At 36.5% G+C, this 17,483-nt stretch overlaps 1 protein-coding gene across 1 annotated transcript; it reads right to left on the bottom strand.

Moving 5' to 3' along the window:
• Nucleotides 1-2,801: 2,801 nt before the first annotated feature.
• LOC110900141 (armadillo repeat-containing protein LFR) lies at nucleotides 2,802-9,494 on the bottom strand. Its single transcript, XM_022147038.2, has 8 exons — nucleotides 9,283-9,494; nucleotides 7,125-7,294; nucleotides 6,912-7,027; nucleotides 6,134-6,387; nucleotides 4,803-4,908; nucleotides 4,586-4,724; nucleotides 3,933-4,060; nucleotides 2,802-3,278 (listed from the first exon to the last, which is right to left on the bottom strand). The coding sequence occupies exons 1-8, from the start codon at nucleotides 9,461-9,463 to the stop codon at nucleotides 3,023-3,025; spliced, it is 1,350 nt and encodes a 449-aa protein (XP_022002730.1). The 5' UTR covers nucleotides 9,464-9,494; the 3' UTR covers nucleotides 2,802-3,022.
• Between the last annotated feature and the right edge of the window lie 7,989 nt (nucleotides 9,495-17,483).

Genomic DNA, 17,483 nt, shown 5'->3' with positions numbered 1-17,483 from the left:
CTTCCCGCCTTGACATGTCAACTTTTGGATTTGTCTAAGGCGGATGGCCTCTATGCCGATTAAGTCATAGAGTTTTAAGTTGACTAAGTGACAGGGGCGGGCGGGCGCCCCCTTTAAAAAAAATTAGTGAATTTTACTGGCAAAAATCAGGATCGCACCCCTTAAAAATATAGTCGAACCTCTCGTTCGCACCGTGTATAAATAATTGCTGGTCCGCCACTGATAAGTGAAAGGAGCATAAGTAGATTAACAAACGGTCATTTTCTTTCAAAAAAAAAAAAACATTACAAAGAAAATTTTATCAACTAAACATTGAAAAAGTTTAATTCTTTCAAAAATATAACAGACCAGTGACTTTTTAGTAATTATTAAGACACATCTAAAAATAGAACTGAGGTTGAACTGTTCAAAACCCAAATAAATGGGTAACACGTTGGCTTTTTTGAGGTTGCAATCTTTTTAGGTAAAAAAAAGTTGTGACTTGTTCAATTAAAGTAACATTTATGAAAAAAGTAGTTTATTTGTTGAAACTACTCAACTTTTCTATACTATATAAAGGGTGTAAGGGGTGCTCACCTAAGAGGTGAGTCCCCTCTCTTACGCCCAACCAATCCTCGTGTGCCACGTCAACTCCCCTCTTAAACTCCCCTAACACCCTAAATTGATGGCGGCACTCCCCTCTTAGGTGAATTGGTTTATTTTAAAAAAAAAAAAAAAGAAAGAAAAGCATTGATTGGTCACTCCCTCTCTCTCTCCTCCCTCTCTCTTCGGTGAGCCGCCACCGGTTCTATCTCCTCTCTCTACTCACCGCATGGATGGCGGTGTTCTTGCCGAGCGGGAAAAGGGGTCACCGCATGGGGTTGCCGAAGGCACCCCGTGCACCCTAAGAGAAGAATACAAGTCCCATCTACGTAACGTAAAGAGATTTGTCATGATGACCAGAAAGAAAGCATGAAACTAAAACTAACAAACATTTAAAACATCGAATTATGAATATAAAACAATGTTAAACTCGACACACGTATCATCATCATCCCCTCCGCGCATATTCAGGGGCGGACTTAAGGGTTGCCCAAGGTGGGCGGGCGCACCCCCGGAGAAAAAAAAAATTAGTGTTAAGTTCCGTCGAAAATCTCGTCCGCACCCCTTGAATTTTTTTGTCCGCACCCCTTGGAATTTTCCGTCCGCACCCCTTGGAATTTTTTGTCCGCACCCCTTAGGTAAAAAGTGTTATCAATTTATATTTTAAAATTTTTTTAGTAAACTCTTATTTTTTAAAAACACTACCTAAATTATATAACTTTTAATATCTAAATAACTAAACTCAAATACCCAATACCTTTAACTAGCCCACTACTAAGTCTTATCCCAATAAACAAACCCAACAAATCAACAATATTTTATTTTGAGGTGGGTTATATATTTATATTTTGTTAGTGGTGATGATGATATTTTGTCTTTTCTGTGGTGGGTTATATACGATCAGACCTGATGTTTGGGTTTTTTTTTAATGGTGTATATAATGTTTAGATGATTTTTAGTGTGATTTACATTATGATTTCTAGTGTTTGAATACTTGTTACATTATGTAATATGTTATGGAGCCATGAACTTATAGATCAATTTGTTTGTGATAGCCGATAGGAACCATGAGTAGGGACGTTATGGCGCGATTTCTCAAGAGGAAAGTTGATACATCTTCCGAATTCGTTGATGTGGATACTCTTTCTTCGGATCCTTATAATCGCAAGCCGATTGAATCATATAACGTGAATCAACGAGATGAGATTAGAAGGGCATATCTACTAAGAGGACCATATCAACCATTTAGTTTGATTTTTTTTGTTTTACATGACCCGACCAGACTCGAACCGACCCGATACGAACCAAATAGTTTTTACTTATATACCTTGGGGCCTAAAATTTTTAAAAATGTTCTGCACCCTCATGAAAAAATTTCTGGGTCCACCACTGCGCATATTACCATGTTTCCCATAATAGGTTCTCAGCTGTATTGTAATTCTTCAAAATTGGGGTTAAATGGTTAAATCAGTTGTGTTATTGGATTGACGACAGGTCGAAGCCAACACGAACCCAAAACCCATGCCGGACAAATAAATCTGAACACACACGGCATGAACTTTTATATGTTGACATGCACACGACTAGTTTAACACAGGAAAAAAATAGTTTATGTTGTTTTTTTTTTTTGTATTAATACTCTAAAATTACAATTCAGAACCAATATCATAATATGTAAATTATAAAACTTGATTAGGCGTGTAAACAAAAACAAATAGTGCCCTCATGAACCACTCTAGATAAGCTCGAAACAAGCCAAGTTTAACCGAGCTCAAGCTTTCAAGTATCAAGCTTGACAAAGGTCCACGACTAGATAAGTTTAAACTTTGTATGATTTTGTTCGAATATATACACCACACAATAACAATAAGTACATATACACTTATAATAAAATAATATACAATACTTGTATACAAGAACTACAATTAAAAATATATTTATACAAGAACTACAATTAAAAATATATTTATAAATATTGAACGAGTCGTGCCCAAGCCCGAGCTAAGCTTGAGCTTGAAAACTAGTCACAAGCCTAGCTTAAGCTTTAGAACTACTCACAAGCCTAGCTAAGAATTTTATAGAAATAAACAAGTTAAATGGTTGACCTGAACATGCTTAGACTAAATCCAAACCCGCGAATTTAAAATTAGGTCCGTATTCATGTTTTCTTGTCGTGTCATAAATGCACACCCCTGCATTTTCTTCACGACACCGATACGTTGAAAGATGAAATGTTTTTTAAACTAAACATGCAATAAAAGTTATTGTCAGCTGAATTACATTACCACAAAGGCTAAAATCCCAAGGTCTTGATCTCTACTTATATAACGCCATTTGAATCGATTCACAACGTTTACTCAAATCCGTGTTTTAACCTAAACTACAAGCAGTAGAGGTACATTTTAGAAATATACCTGTTTTCATTTAAAAAATCCAAAGGCTACATGCCCCAAATGCCGCGAGCGGTAGCCACTTTGCTGTTGGGCTTTGATGTTAACTCGAACAATATTCTAGCGAATGTATCCGAAAATTTTCCATCAGAAAACAGTATTTCCGCAAACGCATTCTCGTAGGCTAGCAGCACAGGCCTGTTTTGTGGCTCTGAAACTAAGCTCTCTAGTATCATCGCGGCTTTTCTACACACTTCTGGTACAGGGTGTGGTGTTTTTATCACTTTCAGCAACCGGTCAACCGCCCTGACCAGTTTAGATTAATGCACACGGTTAGTTTTAACTTTTAATAACCAATTAATTTAACCCAATAACGACTTGGCCCGTTTTGCCACATTAAAATTTTCCCATTTAAATACAAGAAAACGTAAGGATTAGGGCTGCAAACGAACCGAACGAACACGAACAAGACCTTCTTTGTGTTCGTTTGTTAAGGAGATATATGTGTTCACGAGCTATTCATGAACACTTACTGAACGAGACTTTTTTTTTCCGTGTTCGTTCGTTAAGGAAATGAACGTGTTCGTGGTAGTTTGTTAATTTTAGGTAACAAACGTTCACGAACACAAACAAGCGTTCATGAACAGATTGGCATTTTGAAGTAGTTAAATAAAATATAAAAGTTAGAAACACTAATGAGCTATCGAAAACAAACGAACACGTTACTGGACGTTCACGAATATAAATAAATAAACGCGGCCTCTGTTCATGTTCGTTCATTTAACTAAACAAACGGAATTTCTTGTTCGTGTTCGTTCATTTATTAAACCAACGAACTTCCCGCCGAACGGTTCACAAAATGTTCGCTAAACGTACGGTTCTTTGCAGCCCTAGTAAGGATCTTTAAAAACGAAACAAGGCGGTTCTATTAAATAGAAACATAGTGAAAGAAACATTTACCATCTTTCACTGGCAAGCTTCAATCGGCAATCCATATTGACTTCCGCAAGGTTATAAAGCGCCCCGACCGCAGCAGCTTGTGCATCGACAGCTGGCAGGCTCAAAAGATCAACCAACCTCTTGTAAATCTGCAAGCCCAACCTTTAAATATTCAGATAAAAGTATTCAACCAAAATACAAAATAACTAAAGAGTAACATGCACGGATAGTCCCTGTGGTTTGCCGGTATTTCACTTTTAGTCCCCAACTTTCTAAAATTACACACATTATCCCTGTGGTTTGACAAGTTGTGACTCGGATATCCTTGAAGTGGATAGAGGTTAGTTTTCTCAGTTAAGTGGGTGTGAAATGACTAAATTACCCTTACTTTAAAAAAGTAATAGTGGCGGCCCCACCTAACTTTTAATAGTGGTGGGCCCCACTTAACTTTTAATGCTTTAATTCTTTTAAAATAAGGGTACTTTAGTCATTTCACACCCACTTAACTGAGAAAACTAACCTCCTTCCACTTCAGGGACTATCCGAGTAACAACTTGTCAAACCACAGGGATAACGAGTGTAATTTTAGAAAATTGGGGACTAAAGGTGAAATATTGACAAACCACAAGAACTATCAGGGCATTTTACTCATAACTAAAAGCAACCATATAAACCTGTGATGCAGAAGGAAGTAGAAACGGTTCATTGTCGGGGTTTATTATCACGCGCCCAAGTAACTCTGCAGCCGCACAATGCCAAGCTTTAATAGAAGATCCCAATATTCCCAAAATGGCCTGAACAGCGCGTTTCTCCCTTTTCCGAATAACACGAAAATAAATTATTTCAAGCAAAAAAAAAGGAAAACAAGAATAAAGCTATATATATTCTTACGTAATTTTGATGTAGGAAGGCTTTGATGAGCTAAAGATTCTAAGGTCAAGCATTGGAGCCAAATTCACGATTGTCTCAAGACAATTTGTTACAAGTTCTTCATCCTCTGTCAACAATGAAGATGCATTACTAATTTACTAGCCAGAAAAATAAACAAATATCTTTTTTGGGTAAATTACTTTTTGAGTCCCTGTGTTTTAGTGGTTTTAACTAGTTGAGTCCAAAAGCAAAAAGTTTAACGACCTGAGTCCCTATAAGCATTTTCATTAACCATTTGAGTCCTTTTAAGTCCAAATTTTAACCTTTTGAGTCCAATTTTTTGGACTCAAATCGTTATAAAATGAAAAAAATTGGACTCAAAACGTTATAAAATAAAGAGTTAATTACATAGTTAGTCCCCGTGGTTTGCACAAAATAACTTACTTAGGTACTAATAGTTTAAAATCACCTTCTAGGGTATTAACTTTTCATTTTGTAACGTTTGGAGGTATTAACTTCTAGGGTATTAACATAGTTAGTCCCTGTGGTTTGCACAAAATAACATACTTGGGTACTAATAGAATGTGATTTTAAACCTACAAATAACGTTAATACCTCCAAACGTTACAAAATGAAAAGTTAGTACCCTAGAATGTGATTTTAAACTATTAGTACCTAAGTATGTTACTTTGTGCAAACCATAGGGACTAACTATGTCTAAAATAAATGGCTAGGGACTCAGGGCGTTAAACTTTTTGATTTTGGACTCAAGTGGTTAAAACCACTAAAACACAGGGACTCAAAAAGTAATTTACTCATCTTTTTTTTTGTCAAGTATTAAAAAACAGTAATTCAGATTATAAAGAGTAAAATGCCATTTTCGTTCCTGAGGCTTGGCCACTTTTGCGACTTTCGTCCAAAGGTTTGTTTTTCGGCATCTGGATTTCAAAGGTTTGAAATCTTGCCATTTTCATCCACTCAACTAACTCCGTTTGTTTATTCTGTTGACTTGAAGGGTATTTAGCATTTTTAACTAAGGTACAAGTTTATAATGCATAAGGTACATCATCTCTGCTTATCTCTCTCTTTGCACTCTCTAGAGAAAGAGAGAGAGAAGCAGAGACGATGTACCTTATGCATCATAAACTTGTAGTTTAGTTAAAAATACTAAAATACCCTTCAAGTTAACAGAATAAACAAACGGAGTTAGTCAGGTGGATGAAAACGGCAAAGATTTCAAGCCTTTTGGATCCAGATGCGGAAAAACAAATCTTTAGATGAAAGTCGCAAAACTGCCCAAACCTCAGGGACGAAAATGGCATTTTACTCGATTATAAAAATATATTGATTACCTGTAGCATGGTCCTCCATACACTGGAAGATTGTTTCCAGACAATGGCGATGTTGAACCATGATGACTTCATTTTCCGGCATAAAGGAAAAATTCCTAAGAACATTTGATGCAGCAACAGCACAAAGTTGCTTTTCAGCCCGCCCTTCATCATCCAGATTAAACAGACCGTCTTCCGCAAGCCACCATTCTGACGGATGAGCTTTAGTTGCTTTTTTCTGCAGGGATACCTCGGAAACCGAACCAGATCCTATGCTGCCATAAAAAGAGCAAATATGAAGGTTGCGTAATATCAGAACATAAAAAAAGAGTAAAATGCCACTTTCGTCCCTGAGGTCTGGTCACTTTTGCGACTTTCGTCCAAAGGTTTGTTTTTTCGCATCTGGATCCAAAAGGTTTGAAATTTGCCATTTTCAACCGACTCGTTAACTCCATACACTTTTCTCTGTTAAATGAGGGACATTTCTGTCTTTTTAGACATTTTTTATTAAAATAAAAACACTACAAGATATAAAGATCCACCACTGTTAACTTTCTTCACACCCAAACCCTTTTAATCATCACAAAAAATGTCTAAAAAGACAAAAATACCCCTGACCTAACGTTAAAAATGGATGGAGTTAACGAGTCAGATGAAAATGGCAAGATTTCAAACCTTTTGGATCCAGATGCGGAAAAATAAACCTTTGGAAGAAAGTCGCAAAAGTAGCCAAACCTCGAGAGACAAAAATGGCATTTTACTCTAGAAAAAAATTGTTCACTTGTCACATGAAATTTACTTCGTATGGGGTATGTCATTTCCGAATCCGGTAACAATGGCGTTAACACCTAGTGATCTTGTTCTTGGTGTCTTTACGAGCTCTTTTGGGAGAGCGATATCACGCCAGTCATCTATCTGTCGTTGTCATACAAGGTATATGTAAGGAAAATAGTAGTTTTTTTACATTATATGAAAACTAAAAATGATAAAGATAGATGTAGTGGTCACGTACAACTTGGAGAAGGGCATCGAGCAATCCCGGTATCTTTGCAAGTGGAGTTGCGTCTTTCCGCACGTCATCTTTCTCTTTGAATGAAAGTAAAGTTAGGGCATTCAGTGCCCATGTTAGCTCACTTTTTAGTCCACTTTGAAGAGCATGAACAATCCTTTTGGTGTTTTGGTCTGCATGAGAGGAAGAACGATTATATTCAAATTCCCAACTTCACTTGCTGTTAATCGAAAATGATCCATAAACAACTAAACCAGTGATGGATCTAAGGCACCACATAATTATTCAATATATTCATCCCAAATGAGGAAGAGACTCCTCAAGTAAGCAGGAGTTGTGTCGTGTGCTACTTGTTAGGAGGTATCACTACTGAACAGAACTAGACACTAGACAGCTGTCGAATAGCAGTGTTAATTTGCTGCTGATCAACTGAAATGAGCAGCAACCTGCTGATTTTGATTGGCTTCAATTTGACGGCACAAACTCAACAGTAAACGGTTGTTAACGGCTGAGCAGCGACAGAACATGGGCAGTGGTACTGACTACTGATAGGCGCAAACAGAAAACAGAACTGGAACTCTCGGATCGCAAAACAAACTCACACAAAAACTCTAAAAAAAAAAAAAAAAAAAAAAAAAAAAACCTCACACAAGATTATATGTGGTTAGGTCTGAACTGACCTACATCCCCGGCTACACTAGCAAGTCGACATTATTGATACGGTGCTAAAATTACAATTACTGAGGGCTATTTATATCAAACCAAACAGTTAGCAATCCATATTAGACTCAAACCGATTGCCGAAAAACTTAGAAGATAAGTCGGCTATATTCAAATCAAACGAAATCAGCCAACTTGAGTTACTTTCAAATCAGGGTCGATGGTTGGCAAGGATAATGCCGGCTTATTGTAGGGTAGGCTTCCCCTTTAGGTCGGTTGATCCTCCATATTCAACATCCCTATATGTTAGGATTAGGAATCAAACACCAACACGAATACAAACAAAGAAACTGAAAAAGAAGAGACATGGAGATTTAACATGGTTCGGTTGGTGTAATCTACGTCCACGGGCTACTCTTTTATTTAGGTGCTCACATAATCACAACGCTAAGATAAGTAGTTAATGCGGTAAAATATCGGATATCGGTCAATGACCGATATTTGAGATATCAGTTATCGCGGTGAGATACTGGTAATTTTAATATCATGCTAAATTTACATATATAGCAATTTAACACTAACAATTCAGTATACTCTCCTACCATTAACAAATTAACCTTTTACAACTTGCAAAACACTAACACTTGTACCAAGTAGGAACTGACTAAGACTTAAAACACTAAAAACTAACAATTAAGACTTAAAACACTAATAGCTACAATAAGAAGAAAGACGAATGGTAGAACTAAGAAGAAAGGTACTTATATCGGGAAAATCGGTCCATATTGCCAATATTATCGGTACCGATATTCTGACCGATATTTTGCACAGATATCTCACCAGGAGACCGATAAAGAATATATCACTGATATATTGGTGATATTAACTACATAGGCTAAGGGGCTGTTTGTTTACCTCTTAATGAGGCTCTTAATGGTTCAGACCTCTTACTGGTTCAACACTTAATGGTTCAGACTGTTTGTTTCACGAGCAGATGTCTGAATGGTTCAGACATTTGCCTCTGAATGGTTAAGATTCATACAGAGTCTGAATGGTTAAGACCTCTAATCTGAATTGGAAAGACATTTGCCTCTGAACGGTTAAGCATTATACAGGCTCTTAATGGTTCAAACCTCTTACTGGTTCAGCACTTAATGGTTCAGACCTCTTACTGGTTCAGCACTTAACCATTCAGATGTTGCCAAACGGCCACTAAAGACCACTATTTATAATACAAAATTAGGGCTACAAACTTTCAAATCAAGAAGACATAATAATTATGGCACATTGCATAAAAATCAGATAAATTTTGCAGGTGAAACAACTAAAAAAGACATAATATAACTTAAACAACACAATGACCACAAATTACTAACCTCTAAAGCTAAATTAGCAACCTAATCTATGTCAATTTACTCTACAGAGCCAGTAACTAAACAATTTTAATGTTTCAATGATAATAAACGAGTAATAGCAAAATTAGGGTTTGGAAATTACTGACCAGCGAATGAAGAGTGGATTTGGAGCGACGGACCAAGGAGTGTAGACGGTGCTGCCGCCTCGGCCAACGCCGCCGCCGCCAGATTGCTGGCGGTGCTGCCGACCGGACGGCCTCTCTTTGCCGCCGGTGTGCCGGAGCCGCCGGAACCTCCGCCTTGCTTACCTAGCTCTCGCTTCTGCATCTCTGTTTGGGCAAGAAACACGTTGTGATGGGTTTTTTTTTTTATTTAAACAAGCCACCGTAATTTTATTTAAACTCTTTTTTTAAACTCTTTTTTTAACGGCTCTGATACGCGGAATGGTTTTAGTAATTTTTTCTTTACTACATCAATAGTTGTAGTAATTTTTTGGTTACTAGCAAATAGTTGTAATTTTTTTATTACTAACATAGTCCTCATTTGTTGACTTTTGTGTAGTAGAAGGTTTGTTCAATCAAACAATGTCGTTCATAATTTTGGTATTTGCCAAAAGATGCCATACCAAGGTATAGATGACAAACTTATTGTAAGTTGTCGAGAAATGAATTGTCATTTTGACTAACAATTTCATTAGTAAATTTTTGTTTACTACACAATTTTTGGTTACTACACAAATAGTTGTAGTAAATTTTGGTTTGAACGACAAAAAATAGGTCGTTAAATAATTGTTAATAGATGCCATGACAAAAACTTTTGATGTAGTAGGTAATTTTTGATCTACATGACAATTGTCGACACAATTCGTCGATGAATTGAATTGGAAAATGAAATCCATTTTAGTAGTCATTTGTTGACTAGATTTTTTTGATTACAAGAATCATTTGTTTGCGATAGTATAAATCATTTGATTTCGATATTGGTTAATCGATTATGTTTGTGTTTGTTTGTAAAAACATTTGTTTTTAAAAATGCTTAAGGAGATATTAATATAAATATTTCGAAGTAATTTAACAGTTAGAATAGAACATACCTTTCCTTTTTATTTGACTAGGTAAATCTTTAAGTTGATTTTTCCAAGTGACCAACCCAACCAATTCGTCCCTACGCGGCCTCCTTCCTAAACGGTACTTTTATGGCTCCAGGGCTCCAGGTTTTGCAAAAATCTTTAAAGATGAACAAAGGGATAAAAAGGAAACTGATATTTATTCATGATTGTTCTTCCCTAAGGAAGAACTTCTTGATATTTACATAATATTCTCTTTTAGCAAGGAAATTACTCACTAACACACATACTAGTTACAAAGGAAAAGTTGGAAAAGGAAAATGATACGAGAGAAGGGGATGGGGGATTGGATTGCCTAAACTAAAGGAATTCAACTTCTTTATATAATAGAAGTGAATTTTACAAAAGACCATTATAGCCCTTAATCAATCGTCATGGATGACGTTTATTCAATCGATGTACCCATGTTTTGGGTCCAGTTCTCGAGTGTCTTCATCTGAAAAGTAGTTGTCCTTTTCAGTGGGGTTTTTGTTTTCTTCTGAAGAAGATGCTTTGCAGTATTCGCACTGATGGTTCTCAAAGATGCGTTGCAACTTTTGACAAAGTTGTTCTTTAGTGGCTGGGCCTGCTTCTACTTTATTAAAGATGATGCGTTGCTCCATCCTTTCTAAAGCTTCTTTTTCATGTAGTGGTAAAGGAGTTCCACTATAGCTAGTAATTATGCAGTTAGTGCTGCAATAATTTACTTTGTTAAAGCTTCCTACTTTAATTTTCTGTAGGTTTTCTAGGATTTGTAAAAATCCTTTAGTCCTGATATGTAACCATTTTTCATAGTCTTCTTTTATCACCCTTGAAGGATTGACCGTCTTGCTTTGGCTATGCCAATTTCTAAATGATGGTAACTTGGAAAGGTTTTTCCTTGGTACCAGTCAGGGAGTGTAGAACTACACTTGATGAAGATGTTTGCATCTCTTGCAGCGGAAATTTTCTTTCGAAAATTCTTGATGGTTTTCTTCATTCCTTCAGATAGATTACTTATTTCAAGTAAATTAGGAGAAGGGTAGATGAACTTTGCTAATCCAGCGGAGAATGCTAGAGAAACTAGTTCTGGGTTTGCACCTTTAAAGGTATTTCCTTTTTCCCGCAGGTTGCTGAATATCGGGTGGCTTCTTGTTGGGCTTGTAGTAACGACCCAATTTTTTTGAATGGATAGTCAGTTTTTTCAACATAATTTTTTACTATGGCCCAATCTTCATAAATTCCTCTATGGTCACCATCAAAAATGGTATTTGTGTGACTTGGGAGTAACTTGGTCTGAGAGAGACCTTTTCAGTTTTTGGCAAACTGTCAGCCATCAACGGATTTGATGTGCCTTTACCAGAGTCGTTTGCTTCTGGGCTAGATGAAGATTTTAGTTCTTCATTTACTCTATTTTTGCTTTTTTCCAAAGCAACAGGAGTGAACGGACTTGATTTTCTTTACCCTTTGCCGTTTGAGGGGGAATAGATTCAGATTGTTTCCTTGCGGATTCCTGCTCTGAATTAGCAGTTGTTTCTAGACTTTCGTCATAGAGAGCTATCTGATCTCGAATAGCTTTTAGTTCTATCAAAAGAATTTTTTTCTTTTAGGCGTAAAGCCTTTAAATTCTCCATTTTTAAAAAAAAAAAAGTTTTTCTGTTTGTGAAAGTGATTGGTGATTCCTTTAGTTTGAAGGGTATGTGCTCCTTAAATAGGCATGAAAAGTATTTATTTTTAGAAAAATTTTTGAAATACGTGTTTGTTTACGTATTTTGAAAATCTCGTGTCAAGCAATCAGCTAGCACGTTTTTGGACCCTTCAAGATGCTCGATGTCGAAAGAATATCTTGAAAACCACATCTGCCATCTGACAAGACGACCTTGTTTATTATCTCCTGAAATTTTTGTTTTCAGAAAATAAGTAAAATTTTTATTATCTGTCCTGACTAGAAATTTTATAGGAGTGAGATAAATAGAAAATTTAGAAATAGTATTTTTTACCGCAAGTAATTCTTTTTCATTACTGTGGTAATTTTTTTCGGCTTGTTTAAAGCTTCCAGAAGTATACTTACATATTTCTTCTTTTTCGGTTGTTCTGGCCTTCAAAACTCCTCCCCAATAATCATGTGAAGCGTCTGTTTCTATGATTAAGAATTCATTTTCTTTTGGAAGATAAAGTTTTGGAAAACTGGTTAGGTTTTTCTTTATCTTTTTGATATAGTCTACATCGGATTGTTTCCATTCCCATATGTAATCCTTTTTTAATTTTACCTGTAAAGGTTTCCTAAGTTCTGCGAGTTTAGGAATGTAACCTTCAGCATAGGTTAAAATGCCTAAAAATCTTTGAAGACGTTTTTTATCTTCTAAAGTATCTGGGAATTTGTGTAAATTTTCTAAGATATGTTTTTGTGGACAATGAGTCCCTTGATCTATTTCAAGACCCAAAAAGTTTATCTTTGTTTTAAAAAGATTAGCTTTCTTTTTTGATAAAATGATTCCATATTTTTCAATTGTTTTCAAAACTGATAAAACATGAAAGTAATGTTTATTTTCTGAGTTTGAGAAAACTATAATATCGTCGACATAGACGGTACAGTAATTTTCTAAACCTCTTAAAGCATTTTGCACATGCCTTTGAAATATGCTTGGTGCTTGCTTTAATCCAAAAGGGACTACCTTCCATTGATAATGACCATCTGGACATGTGAATGCGGTTAGTAGCTGAGATTCTTCATCTAACAGCACCTGCCAAAAACTATTTTTGCAATCGAAACTGGAAAAATAGGTTTTTCCTCTTAAAAGAGTTAATAGTTCCTGCATACAAGGAAGATTATGGCTGTCGCCTTTAGTAGCTGCATTAATGGCTTTATAATTTACAACCATACGTTTTTTCCCTCTTCTTTTTTCAGCTTCATTTTCAACTAAGAATGCTGGAGACATGTGAGGTGATTTACTTGTAATAATTAATTTTAAATCAAGTAATTCCTTAATTTGTTTATTAAATTCTTCTCTGTCCTGAGGACTGTACTTCATAGGTTTTACCCTGATAACAGTTTTAGGATCAATGAGTTCTATTGATGCTTTCATCCATTTTTTGGATTTTTCAGGATCAATAGGATTTTCTGAACAAACTTTTTCAAGTAGTTCTTCAATTTTTTGAAACTTTTGTATTTCAACTAAAAATATCCTTTCTGCTTTTATAACTTCTCGAGCTATATTAGTTCCAGGAATTTGTTTTATCTTTGAATCTTTTTTCATGGATTCAAGAAAATTTGGTTTTCCAATCTAAAAAGCCTTTGTAACCTTTTTAATCAAAATCATTTCTTGATTAAGATGAAAAGATACTCTGTCTAACCATTGAGTGAAAGGTCCATAAAGTTGACAGAAATTATTTCCTAGAAGTAAATCCATACCTGAATCTTGTTGGTAGATAGTAGGAATGGTAAATGGTTCTCCAGAAAAATAGATGACAAGATTCCTACAAACCTTATTTAACTTAATGAATTCCTTGTTAGCAACTATTACCTTAATATCTTTGGGAGTGTTTTCCCATAGGTCATTAGGAATTATGTGTTTGCTTGCTAAACAAAGACTTGCCCCTGTGTCTACATAACAATGTATGGCGATTGCTTTATATCCTTTTGTAAGACCCAGTTTAAAATACCCGTTCTTAACAGCAAATAAGCTTTACATAATATACTAAAAGTAGTCTTTACAAAAACTTTCAATATTCGAAAGTCATTTAATAAAACATTTACTTGTTTAACCTACTAACAATGTTCCAAATTAAACTACTAGTGTTTACAATATAACAAAACATGGATCAAGTGCAGAAGCGTAACGTTAGGTGTTCGGTTCGAATCGACTGCTTGATCTTCATCCTTTACTTGGGTACCTGAGAACTAACATTTTAAACAAGCATTAGTACTATCACTCTTGGAAATTTACGTATTCGAATCAGGTCCGAACACTGGTTCAAGAAAATGATCAAAACAAATTTTATCAAACAGGGCTCCACCGTAATTTACGGTGTCACCGTAAATTACGGTGGCTTCTGGACATTTGGGTCCTACCGTAACTCAGTAGGAATCCACCGTAAAAGAATTGCAGGTCACCGTAAATTACGGTACTACCGTAATTTACGGTAGACTCTGCACATAACTCCCTTGTTTAAAAATGCAGTTTTTGCTGGTTCATTATGAGTCGAAACAGCATACTTTCGCATGAATCGTTAAACAACCGGGCTAGTTCTTCGTATTTGTATTTCGGTTATCACATTACTCAACTATAACTTAATTGGGCATGTTACGGAAATTAACATTCACGCTAAATTGCAAGACTTCTAGTTGATCTTTCGTACTATGATCATGCATCCAAACCAAAACTTAGCATCTATAATAAGAACAAAGCTTATAAGTTGTCTATGGTGTTCGCTACACGGCCTACACCTCATGTATTATTCGCACAATATTATAAATTCATGCTTCGTGTTTATTACCAAAACTTGTTTGACCCGTTTGGGTGCGGAGTATAAGCACCTTACGGACGCTCGACTTCATGTTTATAACTTGTTTAGGGCAATAGCCAAATTCATGACATAATGGAAAGTCTCGGTCGTCATGCTTTCATTCCTCTTAACCAACTCATAAAACTAACAATATGTATAATGTAATGAAACGATAAATTTCATACCTTTAGAGCGCGCCTTTTCCTCGTGAATCTCCTCCGGCTTGCCCGCTAGAGGAACCGGACTCTTTGCCTAGAAAATTCAGTTTTTTAACATGTTTAGGATCATTTTTCATGACTATTTTCACATCAATTATGGACTATTATCAAATCTGCGTTTTTATCCAAATTTCACATTTAATCCTCATTTAGGCATTTCAACAAACACCTAGTGGGTCAGATTTTTCTACATTCAAAAACAAGTTCGTGACTTGCGATTTAACATCTAATTTTACTATATTAGTAATTTTTGCATGCATCTTGACATCATCTTTTCAGAATTTATTTCCAAACTTTCAGATTATACAAAACAAGAGTTATAATTTCAGCATTAAACAAGCTTCTTAAAGTTCTCTAATCACCTACAATGGTGATTATGTAACCCTACAATTATCATACAAGGTTATGTCAAGAAATCATCTAGGGTTTGATCCTAAACCTCATACTCCTTCTAATTTCAGCCATGCATCAACAATCAAGCTGAATTTCTCATGCTTCACAATTAACCTAGAATTTGTGATGTAACAAAATTACTGAATTTCACATACCTTTTGATCCTTACAACGAGATGTTTACTAATATGTGATTAGAGCTCGATTTGGAACTGATTTGGGGCTTCAATTGAAGGGATTTTGCTTGAGTTAGGGTTTGGAAATGGGGATGTCGCCCCCCTGCTTGCTTCTTGATCGACCAGACTCCCAATTTGGGAGGTTTGGTTAATTTTTGTTACTATTAGTAACATATCTTTGAGTTTTGACAAGTTTAGCCCCTTTAATTATGATTTTCTCTAGTTTTAATTATTTTAACCATAACATGCATTAATTCGAGACTTGGAATTTAACTAGGTTAAATTCCTAGTTGGTAAACTCTTGTTTATCTATTCTTTGAACTTTATAATATACGGGTTTATGTTTTTGGGGTGTTACAAGTCCACCCCCCTTAAAAAGGGTTTCGTCCCCGAAACCGAATTACGTACCAAATAATGTAGGGTAGAGGCGCCGCATCTCCTCTTCGGGTTCCCAAGTAGTGTCTGACCCTTTTTGTGGTCCCACTTAACCTTGACTTGATTTATCACTTTGTTCCTCAAGCTTTTCTCTTTACGATCTAAAATCGCAATCGGTTTTACTGCATAGTTGAGACTGTTATCTACCTCGATATCATCGTAGTGGACATGAGTGGTCTCGTCGGCCAAACATGTTCGGAGATGTGATACGTGGAATGTGTTATGAATCCCACTCAACTCTTCGGGTAATTCAAGTCGATAAGCTACCTTACCAACCCGTTCAATGATTCTAAATGGCCCAATGAATCTCGGGCTTAACTTTCCCCTTTTTCTGAATCTAATAATACCCTTCCATGGGGAAACCTTTAGCATGACCATATCGCCAACCTGAAATTCAATTGGCCTATTCCTTTTATCCGCATAGCCTTTTGCCGGTCTTGAGCCGCTTTCAGGTGAGCCCGAACTATGTTGATTTTCGCATTTGTAGTTCGGATTATATCGGCAGGTGCTAGCCCCCGAGGACCCACTTCTCCCCAACATACTGGGGTCCGACATTTTCTGCCATATAATAGCTCATACGGAGCCATTTTAATGCTCGCGTGATAGCTATTGTTATATGCGAATTCGACCAAGGGTAAATGGACATCCCAACTACCCCCAAAATCAATAATGCAAGCCCGCAGCATGTCACCTAATGTTTGTATTGTTCTTTCGCTCTGCCCATCTGTTTGTGGATGATAAGCAGTGCTAAGGAACAATTTAGTTCCCATCTGTTCTTGGAATTCACGCCAGAATTTTGAAGTAAACCGGGTATCTCTGTCTGACACAATGGATATTGGTACCCCATGCCTTGCTATAATTTCATTGGTGTAAACCTCCGACATTTTCTCAGATGTATAAGTCTCACGAATGGGAATAAAGTGAGCGCTTTTAGTTAACCTATCCACGACTACCCAAATAGCATCAAAACCACGACTTATTTTAGGCAGTTTGGTCAATAGGTCCATCGTAATTTGCTCCCATTTCCAAACCGGAATTTCTAACGGTTGGAGTTTACCATATGGCTTTTGGTGTTCCGCCTTGACTTGTAGGCATGTCAAGCATTTTTCCACGTATTTCACAGTGTCTCGCTTCATTCCGGGCCACCAATAGTTTTGCTTCAAGTCATGATACATTTTGGTCGCTCCCGGGTGAATGGAATAACGGGATTTATGAGCTTCATCAAGTAGAAGCTTCTTAACCCCACATGTGTTAGGAACCCAGATTCTATTAAAACGAGTCTTTAGGCCGTGACTGCCCACCTCAAGGTCCTTCACTTGGCCGATAATTCTTTCCTTTTTCCAGTTTTCCGCCTTTACAGCTTCATTCTGTGCTTCTCGAATTCGTTCTAGTAAACTTGAAGTCACAACCAGTTGCATTGATCGTACCCGTATCGGGGTATAATCTGTTTTGCGGCTCATCGCATCGGCCACTACATTGGCCTTACCGGGGTGGTAATGTATTTCGCAATCGAAGTCCTTGACGGTTTCCAATCAC

This window comes from Helianthus annuus, chromosome 13, assembly GCF_002127325.2.
Source record: "Helianthus annuus cultivar XRQ/B chromosome 13, HanXRQr2.0-SUNRISE, whole genome shotgun sequence".
NCBI lineage: Eukaryota > Viridiplantae > Streptophyta > Magnoliopsida > Asterales > Asteraceae > Helianthus > Helianthus annuus.
The sequence above is the reverse complement of the archived record's forward strand: the minus strand, read 5'-3'. Positions and strand labels throughout refer to the sequence as shown.

Coding starts and splice junctions, on each gene's coding strand:
- LOC110900141 (XM_022147038.2), bottom strand. CDS start 9,463: ATGCAGAAGCGAGAGCTAGGTAAGCAAGGCGGAGGTTCCGGCGGCTCC. Junction 7,028..7,124: donor TCGATGCCCTTCTCCAAGTT/GTACGTGACCAC, acceptor TGACAACGACAG/ATAGATGACTGGCGTGATAT. Junction 3,279..3,932: donor AAGCTTGCCAGTGAAAGATG/GTAAATGTTTCT, acceptor TAAACTGGTCAG/GGCGGTTGACCGGTTGCTGA.